The sequence below is a fragment of the Jaculus jaculus genome, chromosome 6 (genome assembly GCF_020740685.1).
Source record: "Jaculus jaculus isolate mJacJac1 chromosome 6, mJacJac1.mat.Y.cur, whole genome shotgun sequence".
NCBI lineage: Eukaryota > Metazoa > Chordata > Mammalia > Rodentia > Dipodidae > Jaculus > Jaculus jaculus.
Window position 1 is genome coordinate 8,800,518 of NC_059107.1, and position 25,017 is coordinate 8,825,534.

Below are 25,017 nucleotides of genomic sequence, written 5' to 3' on the forward strand. Positions count from 1 at the left end.
ATATGTTTGATGTTACTGCTTGACAAATATTCTGTCTTTACGACCTAGAAGGGTCAAGTTCAGATTTGCAATTTCAAGACATCATCCCAGGAACTTGGCAATGCAGGGGACACTGGGCCCCGACCCTGGCTGCCGGCCCGCCCCTCCTATCCTTTCATCCCCGAATCCTGCCCTGCATGTGGAAGGTCTTGCACGCATGAGTGTGGCTATCAGGGCATGCGCATCCCAGCTCTGTCCTCAGGCCCTGCATAGAGCTGAACCTTGCCCGCCTCCACTGGAGTGGACACAGTCATTTGGGGAAGCTGGCCTCACTCGTCTGTCCCAGCTCTGTCCTCTGTCTGGCCATCCCTGTGCTCTGCGTCCACGTACACCAGCAGGTCTTCGTGGTGGGCGGAGATGGAAGAGGGGTCAGCATGCTGCGGGTGGCTTGTGTCGGCACACCACGCCGCTGCCTTGCGACCAGCGAGGCATCGGATTTTGCAGAGAGGATAGGACGCGCCTGCTTTCATAGCCAATGACTCAGGAAAAAGAAAATGAAGTGCTGAGCTCCTGCTTCAGGTCTGCGAATGAGAGAGGGGAAGGGGTGGAGCACACTAGATCATAAGATGGTAGCTGTTTCCCCACTTCACCTCAGCTCACCCATGAAATCCCTGTGTCGTTGGGTGTCTGAAAATAGTAAGAGGGGCTGGGAGATGGACAGCAAGCATAAGGACCTGAGCGCAGAGCCCCGGCGAGCTCGTCAAACCAGAGGTGGCAGCAGCCTATGCCTGTCGTCTCAGTGTGGACAGACAGACAGACAGACAGGAGGCTCCCTGGGTCTTGCTGGCCAGCAAGGATAGCCTAAATGTGAGCTCCAGGTTCAGTGAGAAATCCTGTCTCAAAAATAAAAAAAATAGCTGGGTGCGGGGGTGCACTCCTTTAATTCCTGCACTTGGGAGGCAGAGGTAGGAGGATCGTCGTGAGTTCGAGGCCACCCTGAGACTACATAGTGAATTCCAGGTCAGCCTGGTCTACAGTGAAATCTTACCTTGAAAAGCCAAAAATAAATAAATAAGTAAATATAATTTAAAAAATAAAACAAGGTGGAGAACTGAAGGAGACACCTAATGTAGACCTCTGGCCTCCACATGCACACAGACACATACACACAGACACACACATATGAACATGAATACACGTATTACACCCTCATACACATCCAGAAAGAGAAGTAAATTAAAGATATCATATATATAGTGAGAGAGAGGGAGGGAAAGAATTGGTGCACCAGAGCCTCCAGCCACTGCAATTCCACTCCAGATGCGTGCTCCCTGTGTGCATATATGTGCGACATTGCACGCTTGTGTTACTGTGTGTCTGGCCTACGTGGGACCTGGAGAGTCGAACATGAGTTCTTGGGCTTAACAGGCAAACACCTTAACTGCTAAGCCATCTCTCCAGCCCAGATATTTTAGTGCGTATCTCTTTAAGATGGTGAGTGACAACCAAAATCCCTTCTGGGCCAGGCAGCACCAGCACCAATGATGGACAGGCGCACAGAGACCCGCCGGCAGAGGGAGGGCAGTCCCTGGTTGCTGCAGGAGAGAGGGGCCATGCCTTAGACATGGACTCACTCCATGATTACCTAGTGAGGACCGAGGGTGGAATTAGCAGCAGGAAGTCCAGATGCAGCCTCTGCTCAGGCTCCTCTCAGCCAGGCAGAAAAGCAGCCTAGGGGCTGGAGAGGTGGCCCACCGCTTAAAGCACGTGCCTGCAAAGCCGAAGGACCTCTATTCGATTCCCCAGGACCCACGTAAGCCAGATGCACAAGGTGGCGCATGCGCCTGGAGTTCGGTTGTAGTGGCTAGAGGCCCTGGCGCACCCATTCTCTCTCTTCCTTTCTCTCCCTTGCTACCTCGTTCCCTCTCTCACTCTCTCAAATAAATAAATTAACATTAAAAAAAATAGCATAACCAAGCAGACCACTGCCATGGGGGTGGGGGCAGGGTGAAAAAAATGCAAAATTCTCTGGTGGCAGCCATGAGGGAGAAGAGTGTCAGGTGGATCCCGGAGACTAGCGTAGCCGGTGACAAGAACTCTCCCTGGCTAGTCTCTACTCACGCTCCTCTGAGAGCCCTGTTCTCTATGAGGCTGCCACCTTGGCCTTCATTGCGCCCCTCACCTATTGCAGTGTTGGCCAAGCATTTTGCTGTTACCACTCAACTTTGAATTCTGACTACCTTTACCATCTGACTACATCCCTCCTCCCTCATGCTTACGTCTGAACCTTTGGCCTGCCTTTAGCAAACATTCTCCTCTGCTGGTGTCTTATCTTAGTAATCTTCCTTCCTTCCTTCCTTCCTTCCTTCCTTCCTTCCTTCCTTCCTTCCTTCCTTCCTTTCTTTCTTTCTTTCTTTCTTTCTTTCTTTCTCTCTCTCTCTCTTCCTTCTGAGACAAGGACGTACTATGCAGTCCTGGTCGGCCTTGAACTGGCTACGTAGATGACGCTGGCTGGCACACCTGCCTCCCAAGTCCTAGGATGATAGCTGAGGGTTACTATAATGGCCTTTAGCAAGAGATCCCTGCCCTGATGCTTCAGTAATTTTCTTGACATTTTCTGTCTCAGTACTGAGCATTGAACCTAGCATGCCTTGCGCATGCTAACCAAGGGCCCTACCACTGAGTGACATTCCTGGCCCTCTTTCTGCTTTTTATTTATCATTTTTTTATGAGAGAGAGAGCAAGAGAGCAAAAGAAAGAGAGAATTGGTGCACCAGGACCTCCAGCCGCCGCAATTGAACTCTAGACACATGCGCCACCATGTGCCCCTGTATCAGCTTGTGTGCCTGGCTTATGTGGGTTCTAGGGAGTCAAATCTGGGTCCTTAGGTTTTGTACACAAGTGCTTTAGCCACTAAGCTATCTCTCTAGCCCTGCTTTTTATTTATTTATTTTTAATATTTTATTTACTAGGGTTGAAGCAAACAGAGAGAGAGAGAGAGAGAGAGAGAGAGAGAGAGAGAGAGAGAGAGAGAGAATGGGTGTGCCAGGGCCTCCAGCCACTGCAAATGAACTCCAAACATATGCCACCTTGTGCATCTGGCTTTACATGGGTGCTGGGAATCAAACCTGGGTCCTTTGTCTTCGCAGGCAAAAGCCTTAAGTGCTAAGCCATCTCTCCAGCCCCTCCTTTTTATTTTTTTACATTTTTGGATTTTTCAAGATAGAGTCTCACTCTAGTCCAGGCTGACCTGGGATTCCCTGTGTAGTCTCAGGGCGGCCTTGAACTCACCGAGATCCTCCTACCTCTACCTCCTGAGTGCTGGGATTAAAGGCATGCACCACCACACCTGGCCTGCTTTTTAGTTTTGAGGACAGGCTCACACTAACTTTCATAGACTGGCCTTGAACCCACTCTGTAGCCCAGACAGGCTTTTTATTTTTTTCCCTTTGGTTTTTTGAGGTAGGGTCTCACTCTACCTCAGGCTGACCTGGAATTTACTATGTAGGTTCAGGGTGGCCTCAAACTCATGGCAATCCTCCTACCTCTGCCTCCCGAGTGCTGGGATTAAAGGCATGCGCCACCACGCCTGACTCTCTCTCTTTCGTTTTTCCCCTTTCTTCCCTTCCTTCCTTCCTTCCTTCCTTCCTTCCTTCCTTCCTTCCTTCCTTCCTTCCTTCCTTCCTTCCTTTCTTTCTTTCTTTCTTTCTTTCTTTCTTTCTTTCTTTCTTTCTTTCTTTCTTTCTTTTGGTTTTGTAGATAAGGTCTTGCTCTAACCCAGGCTGACCTAGAATTTACTATGTAGACTCAGGGTGGCCTCAAACTCTTGGTAATTCTCCTAGCTCTGCCTCCTGAGTGCTGGGATTAAAGGCATGCACCACTATGCCTGGCTCCAGGCAGGCTTTGAAACTGTGTTTTTCCTGCTTCAGCCTCCTCGGTGTCTTAGATTATAGCCCTGAGCCAACAGACCCAGTTTATCTTGGGAATTTTCTGTTTTTAAAATGTTTTATTTGTATATTTACAAGCAGAGAGAGAAAGAGAAAGTGGGTGCCAGGCCCTAGGACTTCTTACCTCTGCAGACAGACTCCAGGCACATGCTCCACTTTGCGCAACCGACTTTACGTGGATCCTGGAGAATTGAACCCAGGCTGTCGGGCTCTGCAAACAAGCGCCTTTAACTGATGAGTCATCTCACCATCCCTGTCTTGGGATTTTCTACCCGTTGACCCCTGACCCTGCTCCTTGGCCGCAAGTCCCCAGCTGTTTGTTCTCTCTTCCTTGCTGCTACATGCCTATGGCAACAGCCGTGAGAAACTTCTCCTGTCTGTCTTCACAAGGGCCAGAAAACAGTTTCCTTACACTGGACAGGAGTGTGGTTGTGCAGACACCCAGAAGAGGGAAGGAGCGTGGCCTGTCGATTTCAAACCAAAGTGCAGCTCATGCCATGCGTGAGTGGCATGGCCCAGGGCAAGCCTGGAGAAGTGAACTGGGGCTTTGAAGGGCTCTCCTGGGGCTTGGGGCACCTCCAAAAAGCAGAGAGCAGTTTCAAGCAGAAGAGTGACATGATTAAACTTTCATTCTAGAAAGATCTTTCTGTTGGGCTGCCTTGGGGCGAGTTGACTGAGGGCGTAGGCCTGGGGACAGGGACAGGGAGGAGGGGCGGGAGAACAGCTTGGAGACAGCTTCCCAGGGGGAGAAGTGGGCGTGACCTGGAGCCAGAAGCAGCCACCTGTAAATAAGAAGAAACTTTTGCCAGGTGTGGTGGTGCACACCTTTAATCCCAGCACTCGAGAGGCAGAGGTAGGAGAATCACTCTGTTCGAGGCCATGCTGAGACTACATAGTAACTTCCAGGTTAGCTGAGCTAGAATGAGACCCTACCTCAAAAAAAAAAAAAAAAAAAAAAAACACAAGAGAAGAAAAGAAAGAGAAACTTTTTATTGGCCATTTTCAGAAGTATAGACAGTCAACCATGATAATAGCCCTCTCACGATCCCCACCTCCCCTACCGTCCCCATCTGCCCCCCATCCACCCTCCATTGAACCCCTTCTTCTTGCGCTTTGCCTCCTATTTTCATGTCAGGTCTGTGTACGTAGTGTCAGGCTCTGTGAAATCATGAATTACCAAGGCAATTTTGTGTCTGGAAGAAACCATTGGAAGGAGTCCTCCCTTCCTTTGGTTCTTACATTCATTCCACCACCTCTCCTGCAATGGTCCCTGAGCCTTGGAGGGTGTGATAGAGACATCTCGGTGCTGAGCACTCCTCTGTCACTTCTTCTCAGCACTATGGAGAGTTTTGAGTCTCCCCAGAGGTCAGCCCCATCTGAAAAGGGAAGAGAAGCAGACGTTTCTGATATCCGTGCAGAGGCGGGCTCTCAGAAGATGGCCACTCCTCAGAACCCCACACACCCGCCGTGCCCCGGGGGGCCCCCGCATCAGACAGCCACACAAGCAGATGGTGAAGAGCAAAGCTTTCTGGTTGGGGAGCCACAGCTGCGGTTGAGGGTCCCTGAAGCACACAGTGGCGAGGCGCTCCTTGGTGACATGGGGAGTGTGTTGGGGCGGGGACAGTTTGCCCCAGGAGTCCACTGGCGTCATGAGAGGTGCGGGTACTGCACTTTCGGAAGGTCAGTCATGAGACTAGACTGGGAAGGTAGGGACGGGCAGTTTCACCCCTTCTTTTCTAGAAGGTTCTGGGTTTTACAGAGGCTCCTTCATCCATTTGTGCTGGGTGGGAGGGAGACAGCCAGCCAGAAGCAGAGTCAGAGCCGGTCCCTGTAACAAGGCACAATTGCCATGGCGTAACAGAGATATGACCACCTTGCAGAGCGGAAAGTCTTCCCTAAGAGAGGGTCACCTGGCCTGAATGCCAAAGATAAGTCATAAATACCTAGAGGGTGACAGCTAAAATGATGGAGGGTGCCACAGGCAGAGAGCCAATGTGCGTAGGGGCCCCACATCCCCAAGTGCTGGACCTTTCACAGGGGAGCACTCAGTTTCTCCAGCTGAGGGGGGAGGAATCCTTCTGTTGTTATCCCCACAGCCCTTTTCCAGAAGTCCATATTGAAACCAGTGCCAGAAGAATAGCCCTGTGTCTAACAGGGGTGCTGGGTAGAGACTTGCATGCCGTGACGGGCATCCCTGGGGCCCCCAGTAGGCTGGCAGGCCAGGCCAGGTGTGTCAGCCAAGACAACCAGGCAATGAGGTCATGTGCATAGCTCGGGGGACCAGCGTTTCTGACAGCTGCTCTGGCGCAGTTCTCCTTCAGTTGCCTTTGAATTGCCCTTTGTGCCCTCCTCCGCAGGTGTGCCCGAGGGTCTCTGGTGATCTCCCACCTCCGAGGCCATACCTGCTCCTCTGCGTTTGTTCTATTGTACAAAGAGGTCTCAGGAACCCAGTGTGTGCCTGGCACAGAACTGGGCGCCAAGGCAGACGGGATAGCTTGACAAGAAATTCAGAGACAGTCTTTCTCCCATTCAACCCACAGGTGATCCGACGTAAGCAAGCGACACTTGCCTGTCAAGCAGGAATGAAGCATCGAAATTTCAGTGCATTATTTGAAGCCCAAAAGTCCCCACCACAGAACCGGGCATCACTACATAACTCTCTAAAGTTGGTGGGCAGAGAGATGGGAATTCGGTGAGAGGAAGCCCCATCAATCATACTAAGATGCCAATAGATAGTGTCGGCAGTGGTAAATCAAGCAGCAGAGCTAATAAATCTTTGACAGAAACTACCAGAGTGTGATGAGCGAGGGTTCCCAGGGGCCGGGAGGCAGACCTCCTGAGCGCAAATCTCATTTCTCCTGCCCGTGAGCTGTGTGACCTTGGACTGATCACTTAACTACCCTACTCCTAGGGATCTGGGGAGGGGTACACTGCTTGTTACGAAAACATGAGAAGGGCTGGATCACTGGCTAGTGGTTAAGGTGCTTGCCTGCAAAGCCTAAAGACCCAGGTTCGATTCCCCAGTACCCAAATAAAAGTCAGGTGCACAAAGTGGAACATCAGCTGGAGTTTGTTGGCAGTGGCTAGAGGCTCTGGCGTGCCCATCCTCTCTCTCTCTCTCTCCTTTCAAATAAATGAATAAATGATAAAAACATGAGGCCATGAGCTTGGATCTTAGCGTGCACATAAAAGCTGGCTGTGGCAGCGTGTGCCATTTTTGTTTGTTTAATTTTTTTGTTTCATGTTTGTTTTTTCGAGGTATGGTCTCACTCTAGCTCAGTCTGACCTGTAATTCACTATGTAGTCTCAGGTTAGCTGCAAACTCATGAAGATCCTCCTGCCTCTGCCTCCCGAGTGCTGGGATTAAAGGTGTGGGTCAGCACAAATGGTAGCATGCACCTTTAATTCTAGTGCTGAGGAGGCAGAGAGAGAGACAGGAGGCTCCATGGGGTCTGGGTGGCTAGCTATGTAGCCAAACCTGTGAACTCCAGGTCCAGCAAGAGACCCGGTCCCAGTGTCGATCTCTGGCCTCCATGTGCTCATGTTCATATGGGCACCACAACTCTCACACATCCATGCCACACATGTGTATGTGCCCTGCCAAATTCCGTTATACAGCTAGCTTCTCATCTGTAAAGTGAATATGCTCGTAGTGCCTCTTGATGGGGACCCGTGAGCCCTCAAGGAGGCAATGTACCTCAAGAGCTTAGAACAGGGAGTCTGGAGAGATGGCTTAGCAATTAAGGCATTTTTCTGCAAAGCCAGAGGATCCCAGTTTGACTCTCCAGGACCCACGTAAGCCAGATGCACAAGGGGGCGCATGCATCTGGTGTTCGTTTGCAGTGGCTGGAGGCTCTGGTGTGCTCTCTCTCTCTCTCTCTCTCCTTTTTTCTCCCTCTCAAATAAATAAATATTTTTTAAAAAATGAGTTTAGAACAGGGCTTGGCCCTTGAAAAGTTCACTCAATCAATGTCGCAAAGTCTGAAAAAGCAAGAGAGAGGGCTAACAATTTGTGGCCTGTGGGCCAGAACATGGGTGTGGCTTTTGTAAACTGCCTGGGCTATTTAATTTCATAGCCATATGCATATGTCAGATCACAAAAATAAATGTTTTAAATTAAATTTAAATAGCTGAGCTTGGTGGTGAATGCCTGTAATGCCAGTACTCAGGAGGCTGAGACTGGCTGAGGCCCACCTGGGCTACATAGCCAGGTCCTGTAGCAGGACACACACACACTTGAATGATTAGAAAAGCAAACCTTGGATGATGGCTTCGGGCCTGAGCACCTCTCCTCTTGCTTCCCCCCGCCCCCCCCCAGCCCCTCCGTGTCACTGCGTCCCTCATCTCCAGCCCCTTCTCCTTGTACCTGTCCTGACAGGAGTGAAGCCATTCTAAAGGGAGACTCTTGGGCCCCTCCCTTTGGCTATCAGACCACTGAAACAACAGACCCCAAGAAACTGGAATTTCATGCTGAGGGAAAGGAAAAGCCTGAAGCCTAGTGTCACCCAGGGGAGGAGCTTGCCTCCCTGAAAGAGGTTTTTCATTTTTTAATTATTATTTACTTGAGAGAGAGAGACAGAGAACGGGCACACCAGGACCTTCAGCCACTGCAAACAAGCTCCAGATGTGCGCCCCCTTGTGCGCATGTGTGACGTTGTGTGCTCATGCCACTGGCTTACTTGGGACCTGGAGATTCAAACAGGAGTTCTTGGGCTTCGCAGGGAAGCACCTTAACCACAAAGCCATCTCTCCAGCCCCCAGAAAAAGATTTTGTATAATGCTGCTAACATGTGAGACCACCTTGCCAGAGAGGCTAGAGGAGTCCAGACCCTGTGAGCTCATGTGACTGCCCCTTGACCAGGACTGCTTAGTTGTGCCCACTCCTTATACTCTGTGTAAACCTGAACCTCATGTCAGGACCCCCAAAGATGAACTTCGGGGGGGCGGTCACTGGACCTCTTTGTTCCTCTTTCCACTATGACCACACTGAATACATCTCCTTTCTCTGCTTTTCACTGTTACTTGATTGTTTAATGGGCATCATGGGACGAGTGGTCCAGACTGGTGAGGGCTGCCAGGCCCTGGCTCGGACCCGAACGACTCCGGCAATGGCTTTGCTCCTTCATTTTCTGTTTGCCTTTGCTGCCACCCACTCGTCACTGTGCTCGGTGGAGTTTGGTGTCCTGTCACTCAGACTTGAAGGCATCTGAGCCTGCAGGCTATGGCACCGGCCACAGGGCATGAGAGAGGAGGTCCTGCGTCCCCCCGAATGCCCACCGCGCGAGCGCCCTGGTGTCAGGGTGTCAGGGCTCCTCTGTGCTGTCTTTGGTGAACATAACAAGCCCCAGCCCTCTTCTGAGCCTTAATTTCTTCCTCCAAAAAGAAGAAGAAAGAGAAGGAGGAGGAGGGAGAAGAGGGGGAGGAGGACAAGGAGGAGGAGGAAGAAGTTGTTATAGGGCGGGGGAGATTGCTCAGTGAGTAAAGTCCTCTCCTCGCAAGCATGTGAACCTGAGTTTGATCCCCAGAACGCATATTCAAAAGCCAGGTGTGGGGTGGAGGGATGGCTTAGTGGTTAAGCGCTTGCCTGTGAAGCCTAAGGACCCCGGTTAGAGGCTTGATTCCTCAGGACCCACGTTAGCCAGATGCACAAGGGGCACATGCGTCTGGAGTTCATTTGCAGTGGCTGGAGGTCCTGGTGTGCCCATTCTCTCTCTCTCGTTCTCTCTCTGTCTGTCACTCTCAAATAAACAAACAAATTTTTTTTTTTTAAAAGCCAGGTGTGGCGGTGTGCCTTTGTAACCTCTTCAATAGTGAGGCAGGGACTGGAGGATGCCTGGAGCTCTCTGGCCAGGCAGTCTGATTGATGAGCTCCAGGCCAATGAGAGAGCCTGTCTCAGAAAAAGGTGCATGGTCCTTGAACAATGACACTTGGCACACACTCTCTCACACACAAAAGAGGTTGTTTGTCCTCAAGACTTGAATTCTCATCCCTGCTCCTTGCTCCTCAGCCTTTGCCAATCTAGGAAACATGAGCTCTTGCCTTCCAGTCTGAAAAGCAGCCATTCGTGTTCAATCCATGGCTCAGGCCCGTCATCCCTGCCTGATGAGAGGTGCACTCGATCCACAGCCAGCGCAGCACTGGAGGTCTAGCCTATCCGGAATCCAAAGTACTTCTTCCGAACCCAGGGCTCTGAATTTCCTGCAGGATCATGCTTGCCCACCACAACCCTTAAAACCTCTTTCTCCTCTCTCTCCCTCTCTGTCTCATGTGTGTGTGTGCGTGTGCAGATGCACATGCCCTGTGCACACGTGTGAGGGCCAGAGACATCAAGTGTCCACTGTCACTCCCCTGCTTTGACTCTATGAGTGTCTCACTGAGCTGGGAGCTGCCATTAGCAGTCACGTGGGCTGACCAGTGAGCCCCAGCGATTGCCCCTCTCTGCTCCCCACAGGGCTGTGGTTACAGGACCACACCCAGCTTTTTACTAGGTGTCAAACTCAGGCCTTCTCAGTAAGCACTGTGACCCACTGAGCCATCTCTCCAGCCTGGTCTATTGCTCTCTGAGAGGGCCTCTTTCCCTGGCACATTGCTTATGTTCAGAAACAGTTTCACATTCCCTTCTTCCTCTTAGAAAACTCCTACATATCTTTCAGAACTCACCCCTGCACCGCGTCTCTGGGGATCTCTCCCACATGGCTCTTGGCAGAATTACAAGTTCCTTCCTCTGGGTTCTCATGGTGGCCTGGCAACCCTCAAATAAAACACATCACACTGTGCATCTTGGAGTCCAGGTGCCCTGAGGTCAAGAGCTGTCCCACTGCTTGTGTTTGATCGATGAACAAGTCCAACCTGACCTCAGCCCTGCTGTGACATTAGCTTGCTCTATTGGTCCCTCAGAAGAAACCAATTTGTCACTCCACCTCATGTGGGTTAGTCAGCCTATAGACGAGGGTGACGCAGCCCTCTAGAGAGAGAACTTAGCCGTCTGATGTAGTAGGCTCCAATCAGGAGCTCTTTCTGCAGACATCGGAACTATGGCCCATAGTGCTAGCCCAGGAGAGAAGAGATAGAATTAGATTTTATTAGTGATAAAATCAGCAGTCTCAGGGTATTGCTTCTATGTCGGGAAGGGGTGTCAGTTGGAGTGGAGGCCCAGATGACATCAGGAGTTGGCATCAAGGGTCTTTTCACATTGACTGAGTTGGGGTCTTAGCAGGCTGGGCTGGCATTCTCACATTGGAAATTAGAGAAGAGTTTAACAGACATCAGGACAGGGCATAGGTGACCCCAAGAGTGACAATGAGGAGAAGGTTGATACAGGAGCTCAAAGAAGGGACTGGAGTCAAGAGGGCAGCATGCCAGGAGCTATGGCAGTTAGTGGGGGACACAGCCAGTCTCTCACATGATCCCAGCAGGACAACTGGGTGAGGCGCCTGGAAGGAAGCAGATTTTCTCTCTCACTGTGAAGATCCACTCTGGCTCCCCGAGGGCCGAGCCCAACAGCTCGCCAAAGCCTGCTTCACAGATGCAGTCTATTATCTGTTTTTGTTTTTGAAACAGTCTCCCTCTGTAGCCCAGGATGGCCTAGAACTCACTATGTAGCTGAGGATGGCCTTAAGCTCATGGCAATCCTCCTGCCTCAGCCTCCCAAAGTGCTGGCATTACAGATGAGGCCTGCTCCCACAGATGTATTTTTTTCTGCCATCTCTCTGGAGCACAGAGACACTTGGTAGGAGCAATGGCTGATCCCATGTGTGCCTCACAGCCTGGCTTATATCAAGTGCCTTCAACACCCCAGAGCTGGTGAGGCAATGATGCCCTGGCTACTTGCTGGAGACAGTCACAGAACTGAGTGTCTGATTCAGATGTGAGTTCCCAAGTGCTTCTCACCGCACCACTCACTATAGCTGAGCAGGGTGGAGTGCTCTGTCTAGCTAAGGCAGCAGTGGAGCGTGGAGTCACTTCTGGCCCAACCTCCCAGCTGAGATGGAGGAGTGGAGATCCTTGGGGAAATTCAAGGGTTTTTTGTTTGTTTGTTTGTTTTTTGTCTACTAACAAGATCCAAAGAACAGATGTCCACAGTTACATTAGAGGGGCTTCCTGAAGGCTTCTGAGCCGGGGTCTGTTGTTCCAGCTGTGAGGACTTGGGGAAGAAGAGACTACAATCCATGGTGCATGGGTGAACCTGGTGGCCAGGAATGGAGCTGACCTCTCTCTCTCTTTGAGATAAGGTCTCATATAGCCCAGGCTGGCCTCCAGCTCCTTCTCCCCGCTGTCTCCGCTTCCTGAGTGCTGGGATGACAGGTGTACAACACCATATCCAGCTCACCCAGCCAGCTGTTAACCAACAAACTGAACTTTGTATCAAGAGTACAGACCCACGCTTGCCAGCAGGACCCACAAGTCCTGCCTTCAGATTCCTTCCTGACATACCTAGAGAAGACCTCTTGACCTCCTGAAGCTTGCAGGAAGGTGCCACCTAGTGGAATGTCAGGTGACCTACTGCTTTAACCACAAAGAAAACAAAAACCTAAACCCAAACCCAAGCCAAAACAAAACAAAACAAAAACCTTAGTAGGGCTTTATAGCTCATAGCCACTAAGCAGGCATGCCAGGCTCTAACTCTCCAGCTTGCTTGCAGGTGTCTTGCCCTGGAGATGGCTTTGTCAGAACTCCGGGGAGTCTAACCTGCTGGCCTGAAGTGAAGGGCTGAGCATCTAGTGTTAGAAGTCCTCAAGTGGGGCCTGAGGGAATGCCTTAGTCAGTAAAGGGCTTGCTGGGTAAGCACGAGGACCTGAGTTCGTATCCCCAACAGCCACATAAAAATGCTGGATGTGCCGGCATGGTGGCGCACGCCTTGATTCCAGCACTCGGGCGGCAGAGGTCAGAGGATCACCGTGAATTCAAGGCCACCCCGAGACAACATAGTGAGTTCCAGGTCAGCCCAGGCTAGAGTCAGACCCTATTTTGCAAAAACAAAAAATGCTTGATGTGGCATCCTGTAATTCCACTCCCGGGGGGCAGAAACAGGAGACTCCTAGGGGTGTTCCTGGCTACCTGGTTAGCTGAAATGATCATTTCCAGGTTCAGTGAGAACCTGTCTCAAACACAAAACAACAGCAACAAAAGAAACCAATAAGGTAGAGATTAATTGAATAAGTTACCTGACATTGAACTCTGTCTTTCACATGTGGGTGCACACACATGTGCTCACCCACATACACACCACACATATATACATGCACACACATCATACATATATACACAGATACACACCACACATATATACACACTACACATATATACACACCTGCACACCACACATATATACATACCACACATGTACATATGCACACCACACATAAATACACTTAGAAAATATTTTCAAGCCTTCAGGTGATTCTAATATGCTGCCAGTGTTGATCCCACTGGCTGACAGAGTAACCAGCACCCTCATTATACAGAGGTGCCCACAGAATGGAGACCCGATGTGTCGTGAGAACCTCACCCTGAATCTCACCTACCTGTGATTTACTTTCTTGTCCTTTGTACAAAAGTGAAAAGCAATTAATTAAACAAAAGGCTCAGTCCCTGAGCCCTGATTTTGTTTTTTCATGCCTGGCTCTCTGCACATAACATTTTTGCACTTGGCCATACTGACAGATGCTTGAGCGGTGTCCACCCAGTAACATTCCACACCTGCTCTGCTCCGTTCACTCTTCTGAAGCCTCCAGCCTGTGACATCTTCCCAGTCCTATCTAATCACCTTCTTTTATACAACTGGGTGCTTTGATGGGCATCTCTCGTAGAAACGACGCAGTAGACTCCCACTGAGGCAGTTCCTAGTGGAGAGGCCATTCACATAGTCAACCATAACTCCTTCAGTTTCACCCAAACTGGGATCAGAAATGCCAGTAAGTTCCTGATGGTGGGTTGAAGCGGAGTGGTAACCCTCATCTGGCCCCTCATCTCTAATAGTACCTTTCAGGATAGAGCCCCAGAAGTTTAGAGTTCAAAATGGTCTCAAAGAGCATCCGGTTCCATTGCTTTTTTGGATGCAAACACATTTTATTTGTAACATCTTGGAAGTCCAGCTGCTGCGTACAGCCACAGACCCACACATGATGAACCCGATGCTGGGGGAATTTTTCTTGTATGTGCATATGTGGTGGTGTGCATGCATGTGGACATGCATGTGCATATGTGTGGTGAGTGTGCATGTGTACAAAGCACTGTATCAGGTGTCCTTCCCACTCACTCTCCACCTTGTTTTTTTAAATTTTATTTTATTTACTTATTTGTTTGAGGGAGGGAAGGAGAGAGAGAGAAAGAATGGGTGTGCCAGGGCCTCTAGCCACTGTAAACAAACTCCAGATGCATAGACCACTATGTGCATCTGGCTTACATGGGTACTGGGGAATTAAGCCTGGGTCCTTAGGCTCTGCAGGCAAGTGCCTTATAACCACTAAGCCATCTCTCCAGCCCTCCACCTTAGTTTTTGAGACAGAGTCTCTTGTGGAACCTGGCGCTGACCGACTCAGCTAAACTAGTTGGCCAGTCAGCCCTAGGGATCCACCTGTCTCTGCCTCACCAGCACTAACACTACAGGCATGCAACTCCATGCCTGGCATTTTACGTGGCTTCTGAAGATCTGAACTTATGTCCTCATATTGTGCAGCAAGCACCGTACCCACTGAAACTTGGAGAATTTGAGGGACCTCTTATAGCACAAGAAGTTAGGGATAAAGTCTGGGTTGATTTGGGTTAATGCCATGCACAGGGATGGCTCTGCTCCACAATCGCTCTCTTTCTCTAATTAGGCGTGTGTACCTTGTCACATGTCCCACCTGGCAGAAGGGGCAATTGGGTCCTCAAGACTCATGTGACTTTCATGAATGCGATTTTTAAAAATTATTTATGTGAGAGAGAAAAAGGCAGATAGAGAAGGGGCACGCCAGGGCCTCCAGCCACTGAAAACGAACTCCACATGCATGTGTCACCTTGTGCATCTGGCTTAAATGGGTACTGGAGAATCGAACCTGGGTCCTCAGGCTTTGCAGGCAAGCACCTTAACCTCTAGGCCATCTCCCAAGCCCACGAATGCAAATTTTAAAGAGTCAGGTGCTCGATTGATTCATTGATTGACTGATTTGTTTGTTTCCCATGTGGTCTTTTGAGCACTTATTTGTGTCTCTGGACTGAACTAGGCATTAGGAGAACTTATGGGGAGCAAAACCGACATGGCAAGTAGCGAGCAAATGAGGCCTGTGGTGCTCCACAGCCAATGCCACAGGACAGTGCAGGTCAAAGCATCAAGGCCACTCCACACTGACGCCCGAGCCGGTCCTGGCCAGGCCAGGAAGTGCTGGCAAGTGTCACACTCTGCTGATAAGAGCGACAAATGGTCCATTCTGCGCTGCGCTGTGCTCCCTTTGAAAGACAGTTTGGCAGTTTCTTGAAAAACAAAACATATTCTTACCACATAACTCAATAATTGAGCCATTTGGTATCTGCCCAAATAAGTTGAAAACTTATGTCCACACAAAAACCTGCTCCCCACCCCCCGCCGAGTGTTTGCAGCAGCTCTGTTAATATTGCCCAAACACTGAAGCCACCAAGATGGCATTCAGTAGGTGAATGGATAAACTTCTGTTCTATCCAGACTGCAGAATATTACTCATCAGGAAGAAGAGCTGTGCTATTAAGCTACAAAAGGATATGGAAGAAACTTAAGGGGCTGCGAAGGTTGTTCAGTCAGTAGGGCATCACTGTGTAAACATGAGGACCTGAGTTTGATTCTCAGAACCCATGTAAAAAAGTCACATAGACACAGGGGATGATAAGTAATGAAACAGAGGCCAGTGCTGGGGAGGCAGAGACAGGAAGCTCCTTGGGGCTCATTGGCCAGCCAGTCTAGCCTAACTGGTAAGCTCCAGACCAATGAGAGATTCTATCTCAAAAAAGGTGAAGTGGGCCAGGCGTGGTGGCGCACGCCTTTAATCCCAGCACTTGGGAGACAGAGGTAGGAGGATCACCATGAGTTCGAGGCCACCCTGAGACTACATAGTGAATTCCAGGTCAGCCTGAGCTAGAGTGAAAACCTACCTCAAAAGGAAAAAAAAGGCAAAGTGATGCTGGAGAAATGGCTTAATGGTTAAGACATTTCCCTGCAAACCCAAAGGATCCTGGTTCGATTCTCCAGGACCCACGTGAGCCAGATGCACAAGGGGGAGTATGCATCTGGAGTTTGTTTGCAGCGGCTGGAGGCCCTGATGTGTCCATTATCTCCCTCTCTCTCCCTCCACCTCTTCCTCTCTCAAATAAATAAATAAATAAATTTTTTTAAAGTGAAGTGCTTCTGAGGACCACACCTGAGGTTGTCCCCTTGCCTCCACATGCACACGCACCCCCCCCACTCAAACATGCACACACATGATGTGCAAACACACACATACGACATAGACAGAGCTTAAATGCACATTGTTAAATGAAAAATATCATTGTAGGGCTGGGGAGGAGGCTCCATGGTTAAAGGCACTTGCTTGAAAAGCCTGCAGAGCTTGGTTCAATTTCCCAGTGCCCATGAAAAGCCACAGGCACAAAGTGGTGCATGTGTCCCGAGTTCATTTGCAGCAGCACGAAGTCCTGATATGTCCATGTGCTCTCTCTGTCTGTCTGTCTGTCTGTCTCTGTCCCATACACAAATAAATAAATAAAAGTGATTTTTTATGTCAGTTTAAAAGGGGACACACTGCATTTCCAACTGTATGACATTCATTCTAGTCAAGGCAAAACTATGGAGACAGCAAAAAGACAGATGGTGGCCAGGAGTTCGAGGGAGGGAGAGGTAAAGAGGAAGACACAGAGGATATAGGGGTAGTGACTGCTCAGCATGGTTCTGTAGCCGTGTGACAGATTCACCTTTCCACACCTGTCTGAGGTGGCCATAAAAGGCAGGACACCAAGAGTGACCCTCCTGTAGACTATGGGTTAGGCGACAGGGGTGAGTCAATGTGGCTCGTCAATTTGGACAACTACTCTTACTCTGCTGGAGATGCTAAGCCATGGGGCAGCTGTGCAGGTGTGTGGGCAAGGGACATACGGAAAAATCTAGCACCTTCTGTGTAGTTTGGCTGTTAAGATAAACTTGCTCTAAAATAAAGTCTTAGTAAAAACAAAAGGTAGGGCTGGAGAGATGGCTCAGCAGTTAAAGCAATGTCCTAGAAGGACTGATGACCCAGGTTCAATTCCCCAGTGCCCACATAAAGCCACATGCCCAAAGTGGCATATGTGTCTGGATTCATTTGCAGCAGCTAGAGGCCCTGGCACACCCACTCTCTCTATCACTTTTCTCTCTATTTCTCTCTGCTTGCAAATAAGTAAAAATTTAAAAATATCTCCCCCCAAAGTAGCCCAAACTAAATATGGTCTCTGGCCTCGAGGGGCTCCCAGCCTAGAGGAAGAGGCCCGTGTCCAACAGTGCCCGGCAGCCACGAGCGCTGAGGCCGCAAGGAAAGGGGCAACAGTGAGAAGACGCATATCGGGGGGCTTCTTCTGCTCAGGTAGATCAGCTAAACTTGGTAACCTCCGAAGAGAGGGGGAACAAGAAGGGGCTTTGTCTGAATGGAAATGCAGAAGTCTGGCCCCTGTTGCTGTTTGGGTTTTTCATTTGGTAAAGGGAACTTTAAAATCTATCTCTTAAATTGTTGCCTATTTGTCTGTTTTTGAGACAGGGTCTCATGGAGCCCAGGCTGGCTTTGACCTCATTCTGTGTCCTAGGCTGGTCTTGACCTCCTGATCCTTGTGCCTCTATGTCCCAAGTGCTGGATTACAGGCGTGCATCACCGCTCTCGGCTGACACATCCTCATTTGCAGAGCTGACGATCAAGGAAGCTCCAAGGACTTGGGCCAAGTGACGGCCTGTTAGCACAGGCCGACCCGCAGGCTTGGCATCACTCAGCCCAGGGCGTACCCAGACTAGCCTGGGGGTACAGTCTGGGGCAAAGGGGAGCACACCAGCAGGAGCTTTTCTGTGCTCCTCAGCAAGGCTGACTGCCTGCACCTGTCACCTCTTCTCTGGGTGACGCTTCCTGTGACAGATGACAAGATGGAACAGCAAAGAGCCAGCCAGAGGATAAACAGCTTGTTAAAGAAACGCAAAAGGAAGTAATATGGGGAGATGGAGAGGAGAAGAATGCCTTGTCTGTTCGTCAGGTGCATGACTTAATTCCTTTCCCCGCGTGAGGCGCGGATGCTCCACGCTGAGAGGCGTGTCGGGGTCTGAGCGGGGAAGGTGTCTGCCCAAGGCTTGCAGCAGACACTGTGCAGAGACACCCCGGTGACGATGACCATGGAGGAGGAACTAAGCAGATCCACGAGGCTCTGGCAAAGAGGGCTATGCAGTAGTATGAGGGAGTCTCAGCGAGGTGCAAAGTGTGGTGGCAGCGAGGGATTTCAAAGATGTCTTTGTGAACAGGTGACATTTAGAGAGAGACCTGAAGGGTGAGGGGAGAGAGAGAGCCAGCCGGGCGGGGAGGTGGGAGTGAGTGGCGGGGGGGAGGCCATAGCTAATGCGAGGTGTTGGGCTGGAATTCAAGGAGCAGAGGGGTCTGCCTGGCAGCTGACATCCTGCTTATGGCCTCTCCATGTTCCTATGGGCGATGGTGTGTGTGTGTGTGTGTGTGTGTGTGTGTGTGTAAGGGCTCAAGTGTGTGAGTAAATGTAGAGGCCACAGGACAACTTCCACTGTGAATCCTCAGAGACCATCTACCTTTTATTTTAGAGAAAGCAAGAGAGAGAGAATTGGCGTGCAGGGGCCTCAGCTACTGAAATCGAACTCCAGATGCTTGTGCCACCGAGTGCGCGTGTGTGACCTCGCACTTGCATCACCTTTGTGTGTCTGGCTTACGTGGAATCTGGAGAGAGATCAAACATGGGTCCTTAGGCCTCATAGGCAACTGCTAAGCCATCTCTCCAGCCCCCATCTACCTTTTATCAAACAGGGTCTAAGCCGGGCGTGGTGGCGCACGCCTGTAATCCCAGCACTCGGGAGGCCGAGGTAGGAGGATTGGCATGAGTTCGAGGCCACCCTGAGACTCCATAGTGAATTCCAGGTCACCCTGGGCTAGAGTGAGACCCCACCTGGAAAAAAAAAAACACACACACACACAAAAAAAAAACAGGGGGCTGGAGAGATGGCTTAGCGGTTAAGTGCTTGCCTGTTAAGCCTAAGGACCCCGGTTCGAGGCTCGGTTCCCCAGGTCCCATGTTAGCCAGATGCACAAGGGGCGCACGCGTCTGGAGTTCGTTTGCAGAGGCTGGAAGCTCTGGCGCGCCCATTCTCTCTCTCCCCCTCTATCTGTCTTTCTCTCTGTGTCTGTCGCTCTCAAATAAATAAATAAAAAATTAAAAAAAAAACAACAAAAAACAGGGTCTCTCACTGTCCTGGAACTTGTCAAGTAACCTAGATTTCAGGGATCCTGTTATCATCACCTCCCCAGTACTGAGATCAAAAGTGGTTCCCCACCCATGCATAGTATCTTTATGTGGGTTCTGGGGATCAAACGTAGATCTTCATCCTTGCAAGGCAAGTGCTTCACCCGCTCGGCCAGCTCCCCAGCGTGGCTTCTGTCCGCCCGCAGTCACTGCTGCTGAGCCTGCTGAGCACACCATCTCGCTTGCTGCACACACCGGGCCTAGCAGGAGGGCTCAGTCTCAGTCTGAGTCTGGAAGTTCCCGTCCAAGTCCAGCCAGTGGAGCAGCTCGGTTTTCCAGGGAAGGAGCATTGTCTCTGTGAGGAGGATAAAGGCCCAGGAGTCTTTTGCTCTGTCAGCGGTGCAGCCCACATGGTAGAAGATGATCAAAGAGGCCCAGGATTAAAGCTGGTTTCTCAGGCTAGAGTCCCCATCGGGGGCAGGCAGCTGCTACAGGGCTTTGATCAACAAGTGACTCTGCTAAGACGTGAGAGAAAACTCAAATCCAATTTCTGGCAGAATCCTCTAGGGAGCAATTCAAGGAAGGGGGAAAGGAGCGAGAAAATCCGAGCACGTTCTGGTCTGCCATGACCTTAACTGTGACACGTCATCGGGCCAGGAATGATCCAGCAGGGTACACAGTGGGACCTTCGAAGAGGTGCCAGTTTTCTGACTGGCAATAAAGAGAAGTTAGGTGTTCATTGAGTGGGATGGGCACTTGTAGGAGACAAGAAAACACTAAGCTCCTGCCTGCTTGCAGCTGGCATTGTAGAGAGAGGCCAAGTCCAACACCTTCACTGCAGAAAAAGCAAGAGAAGAGAGGTGAATGCGTGCTGCTTAACGTGTGAAACCTACAGCCAGGGACCTTGGGGCTGGTTCCTGAGAGACAGAGAGAACCCCAGAAGGGTTTAGACTCACAGGCATGTTCAACCAACACCCCACAGGCTACGTGCATCCCAGGACAGCTAAGAATGTACCCTAACACATTTGTAGGTAACAATGTCAAAAGACTGGACACCTCTGATGGAGGAAGAGAGTTCCAGAAAAGGGCACACCAACCACTGAGGAAGAGCTGATGGAAAGAATGTAAGGGCCAAAGGGAGAGGAGGAGAGCTTATTACAATGCTGTCTTCCAGACACAAAATGGCCTTGATGTTCACGACCTCACCATGGCTGACCCAAGACCTGAATAATAGAAGGCAAAAATGATGACATTAAAATAGAAGAGAGACAAGTTGGAAAGAAGGGATCCAGTGGTGGGGGACATTCGGAAGGGGGAAAAGAGAGATTCACGGGAGTGGACTGCACCATGTTATACTGTCCATATGTATGGAAGTTGTCAACAAAAAATAATGACAAAAAAAGGTACATAAAACGTGTAAAGGCCTTGGGGCGGGGAGGTGGATCACTTGGTGCGTCTGAGGTATGGTTAGACCAGGGTGACTAGAAAGGAAGGTGACAATGCAAAAGTTAGGATATGGGTAGAATCACGTTGGCCCCGATCCTCCCGGTTACTCTGAGAAGGAAGTCACAGGTCCAGCAGTGCAGAGAGCCCTGTGTTAATGGAAGGATCTCTGGTGTCACCCACCAGGTTCTCAGAGCTGGGAAGGCACACAGAACTGTAGTGATGTTGACACACACTCACGGAGGCTCAGCACTGCTCACAACAGCTGAAAGATGGAAACAGCCCAAATGCGCAGAGGCTCAACACACGGTGGTGTCGACATCTGATGGACGGTTATCTGCTCCTAACAAGGAAGGGCATTCTGATACACACCACATCGTGGATGAACTGTGAGAGTATCATAAGTGAAACAAGACACAAGCCCCCACACGTACGCACGCAGGCACACAAAGCAACTATTACAAGATTCCACTTACATGACATACCCAGAATATTCAAATTCATAAAACAGAAAAAAAATAATAACTGTGGGAGCCGGGCGTGGTGGTGCAAGGATCGCTGTGAGTTCGAGGCCACCCTAAGACCACATAGTTAATTCCAGGTCAGCCTGGGCCAGAGTGAGACCCTACCTCGAAATACCAAAATAAATAAATAAATAAAAAATAATGGTGGATGCCAGAAGTTGGGGGATATGGGAATGAAGACTTTGTGCTTGAAGAGGACACACTTTCCATATCCTCTTTGAAATAGCAGACAGAGATGGACTGGTGGTGATGGCGAGTTTGTGTTATGTATTATGCCACGCGTAGCGTAGCACGTTATAAATTTTTTACAAAGACATGCAGCTAGAGGCTAGACACAAAAGAGTGGGCATTCTAGCTGACAAGTAAGGGTAAAGGCGCCAAGGCAGGAATGGGCCTGGCATGTTCTGACCAACAGCAAGGAGCTGGAGTTCGATGAGCCAAGCCTTGAAGGCTTTGCTCCCGACCCACACTGTGATGTTGGAAAATCAATCGTCAACCTGGAGCTGAAGGAATTCCAGGCAAGGACCCAGGGCTGGGGGCTAGTAGTCTGCGCGCGCGCGGGAGCGAGGCTGTTGGGCACCCAGGGAGGGGGTGGGGGGAAGCGGTTAAGTGACAGGTACTGAATACCCACGGTCTGCTTCGTGTGGGTCCAGCTCCGCCGCCCAGAAGCTGGACTTCTTCGGAGCTTTCGCCAGTTTGGGCGCGCGCTGCCTCGTCCAGGGCGGCCCGGGGTTCAGCACTTTACCTCCCGGGAGCTGTTTGCCCCTTCCTCCCCAGAGCCTAGCCCGGTGTCGGACACACAGTGGGCGCTCTCTTCGGGGCTTGAACGTGAACCACGAGGTTTCACGAACCGGTCTGCGCGGCGTGCCCAGAAGCACACGTGGGAGTGGGGGGGCCACCCAAGTCCAGGGGCAGCTGGACGTGCGTGAGAAAAGCTCAGGCAGGAAGGCTGCGGTCACCTGCACGGGGGTTTGGCAAGGACTTCAGGCAGCACTCCACCGTTTGCAGAAGGGTCTCCAGGAGGACACACACGAGGCCCGCGAGTGGGCCAAGGCGCACGGAGCACCGGGGTGGGGTGGTCCTGAGAGCGCCCAGTTCCGGGGTCACAGGCAGTCTGCACGTCCCGGGCTGAGCCTCGCACCCCAACATCCCAGCGCCGCGGGCTCCAGCCGCGTCCGCGCAGCGTCCTCGGGGCGATCGCAGCCATACGTCAGCCGAGGTGGTGGTGCTGGGGTGTCCCGGGGTGGTCCCCGAGCGCGCGCAGTCGCCACCCCGCCCACCCCCAGCCGACGGCCCCCAGCCAGCGTCCAACTCCCCCAACTCGGGGACTCGGGCAAAGCTGCGGAGGGCGGGGGAGAGGCGGAGGAGCGGGGCGCACCATCGCGGCCGTAGGGGGAGAGCTGCCCGGGGTCGGGCCCGCGTGCGCCCCGGCGAGCCGCCACGCTCCTGAGCCGACGGAGGACGGCGGTTCCTCGCGGCTGCAGCACGGATCCCGGGGCACGGAGGCGGCGTGCGGGGCGCCGCGCGGCCACGCCCGGGGACGACGAGGGCGGCGCGCACCCCTGCGGCGGCGGCGCGGTGGAGACGCCCGGCTCCCCGGCCGGCGAGCGGCGGAAGTGCCGCGGAGTTGGAGCGGGGCCGGCGCCGAGGCGGCTTCTGCTGGCGGAGCTGCTGCTGCTGCTGCTGCTGCCGCCGCCGCCGCCGCCGCCGTGCGGACGGACGGACGGGCGCGCGCAGGGCCGGGGTGTGACGGCGCGGCGGGGCGGACCGGCCCCGATGAGGCGGAAGGAGAAGCGGCTCCTGCAGGCGGTGGCGCTGGCGCTGGCGGCCCTGGTCCTCCTGCCCAACGTGGGGCTCTGGGCTCTGTACCGCGAGCGGCAGCCCGACGGCACCCCGGGAGGATCGTGGGCGGCGGTGGCCTCGGCGGCTGGACAGGTGAGTCCTCCGGTCTGTCCGCATGCATTCCCGGTCTGTCGTTCCTTCCTCCACCTTGCCCTGTCGTCTGTCTGCTCCGAGACAGCGCTGGAAGAGTCCGAGCTTCCCATTATTATTAATTTTTTTTTTTTTTTGGATGGATAAGTCGAGACTCAGATGTGATCAGGACTTGTCCATTCCGCTGTGGTCAGAATCAGAATCTTTGGAGTCCGGTCCAGAACACTGCCTTCCTTCCTTCCTTCCTTCCTTCCTTCCTTCCTTCCTTCCTTCCTTCCTTCCTTCCTTCCTTCCTTCCTTTCTTTCTCTCTCTCTCTCTCTCTCTCTCTCTCTCTCTCTCTCTCTCTCTCTCTTTCTTTCTTGTACTGTACCCCTCTCCTTGCTGCTGCCCTCTGGCATTCTCTGACGGCTTCCAGTAGCTTCTCTCTTTTGGACGATCTTGCCTGCATCCTTCTATCCAACTGTGATGGCTTCTGCCCATGGGAATGAAAATGAAGGTCCTTGTGTCCAGATCAACTCTGCGGGGCTCCTGACACCTGCTGATCCTGGTGTTTCTACTGGGTCTGCCTGGGACACCCTGGCCTCTGGCTCACCTGTGTGCCCCTCCCCTCCCCCAGTTTACGCCTTTCCCAAGTCCTATGCAGTCCTAAGGGACATAAAGATTATGCTAATTTCTGAGCTTCAGGTGCCTGGAGGTTGAGTAGGGACTGAGTGTCTGTCCTTTAAAGAACTTGGCCACCTTTGACCCTCAGGAAGTGCCGAAGGTGAAGGCTCTGGTGAAGGGATCCTGAAATGTCTCAGAGCTATTGGTGCCCAGTGATGTAGGGACAGAACACCATTGCTTGTTTGAACTGGTTAGATGTGGTGTTTCTTGTAGCCAGTATTGGGACTGTCATTGTTTCTGCCTCTTTAGAACTCACTCCTGTGTGTGTGTGTGGGGGGGGGGAGTGCACGTTTGGACCAGTATTCTCACAAGGAAACCCTGTCACTTTGCTGTGGCCCTCCCTGACTCCATGGGAAGTAGTAATTTGTTCATGGAGCTGGACTCAAGTGCTCGCTGGCTGATTTGCTGAGGGTTGATGGTTTTCCTTTCTGTTTGGGTGTTACCCCTGCTGTCTGGGCATTCGGCATATTGAAAGCACCAGGGACTCTTTGCTACAGAGCTCAGCTTGGCACTCTGGTAGTTGTAAACCATCCCAGAGGAGCTGGTTGTCTTTTTGATAGATCTTACTGTTGGGAGACAGGAAATTTAGGAGACTCCGTTTGTAAATCCCTGGTTCAAGCTCTGACTGCTAACTTAGACCTCTCCCCACTGTATCTGCATGGAAGTTTTCCTCTTTCCCCTGTTCTTGCTCTGTGGCAGCCCCCGAAGACAGGCTGTACTGTTGACGTGCTGTGTGTGCTGATGGCGTCCAGCCTCCCTCTCTGAATCTTCCTTTCTCCATCTGTACCACGTGACTGCTGTCTCAGTGCCTGTGGTCTGTGCTGTCGGCCAACCAGGGGCGACGTCAGAGGCTCTCTTCTTTTCCTTTCGTGAGGAAGCATTCCTAGATTCAGATGCTCTGTCCTGACCCCAGGTCTAGGGGGTGCTTCCATCCAGGTGCAGACCCTCTTGTAGAGTAACGATAGACAGGTCAAAAATAGTCCTTGACATTGCCTCTGCCTGGAAAGAGTCCTCATATTTCATTTGCTGTGGATGCCAGAGATGGCCTGATTTTCATTTCCTATGCACCCAGATGTGTGGTGAGAAGGGCAA

At 51.5% G+C, this 25,017-nt stretch overlaps 1 protein-coding gene across 2 annotated transcripts in view; it reads left to right on the plus strand.

The window, feature by feature from the left end:
- Positions 1-23,093: 23,093 nt before the first annotated feature.
- The window catches only part of Galnt10 (polypeptide N-acetylgalactosaminyltransferase 10), a 181,400-nt gene continuing 179,476 nt past the window's right edge, over positions 23,094-25,017 (plus strand). For both annotated transcript variants that reach the window (XM_045151951.1, XM_045151952.1), the window contains exon 1: positions 23,094-23,264. In XM_045151951.1, the coding sequence (XP_045007886.1) occupies positions 23,106-23,264 (159 nt within the window). In that variant the 5' untranslated portion in view covers positions 23,094-23,105. The remainder of the gene's footprint in view (positions 23,265-25,017) is intronic.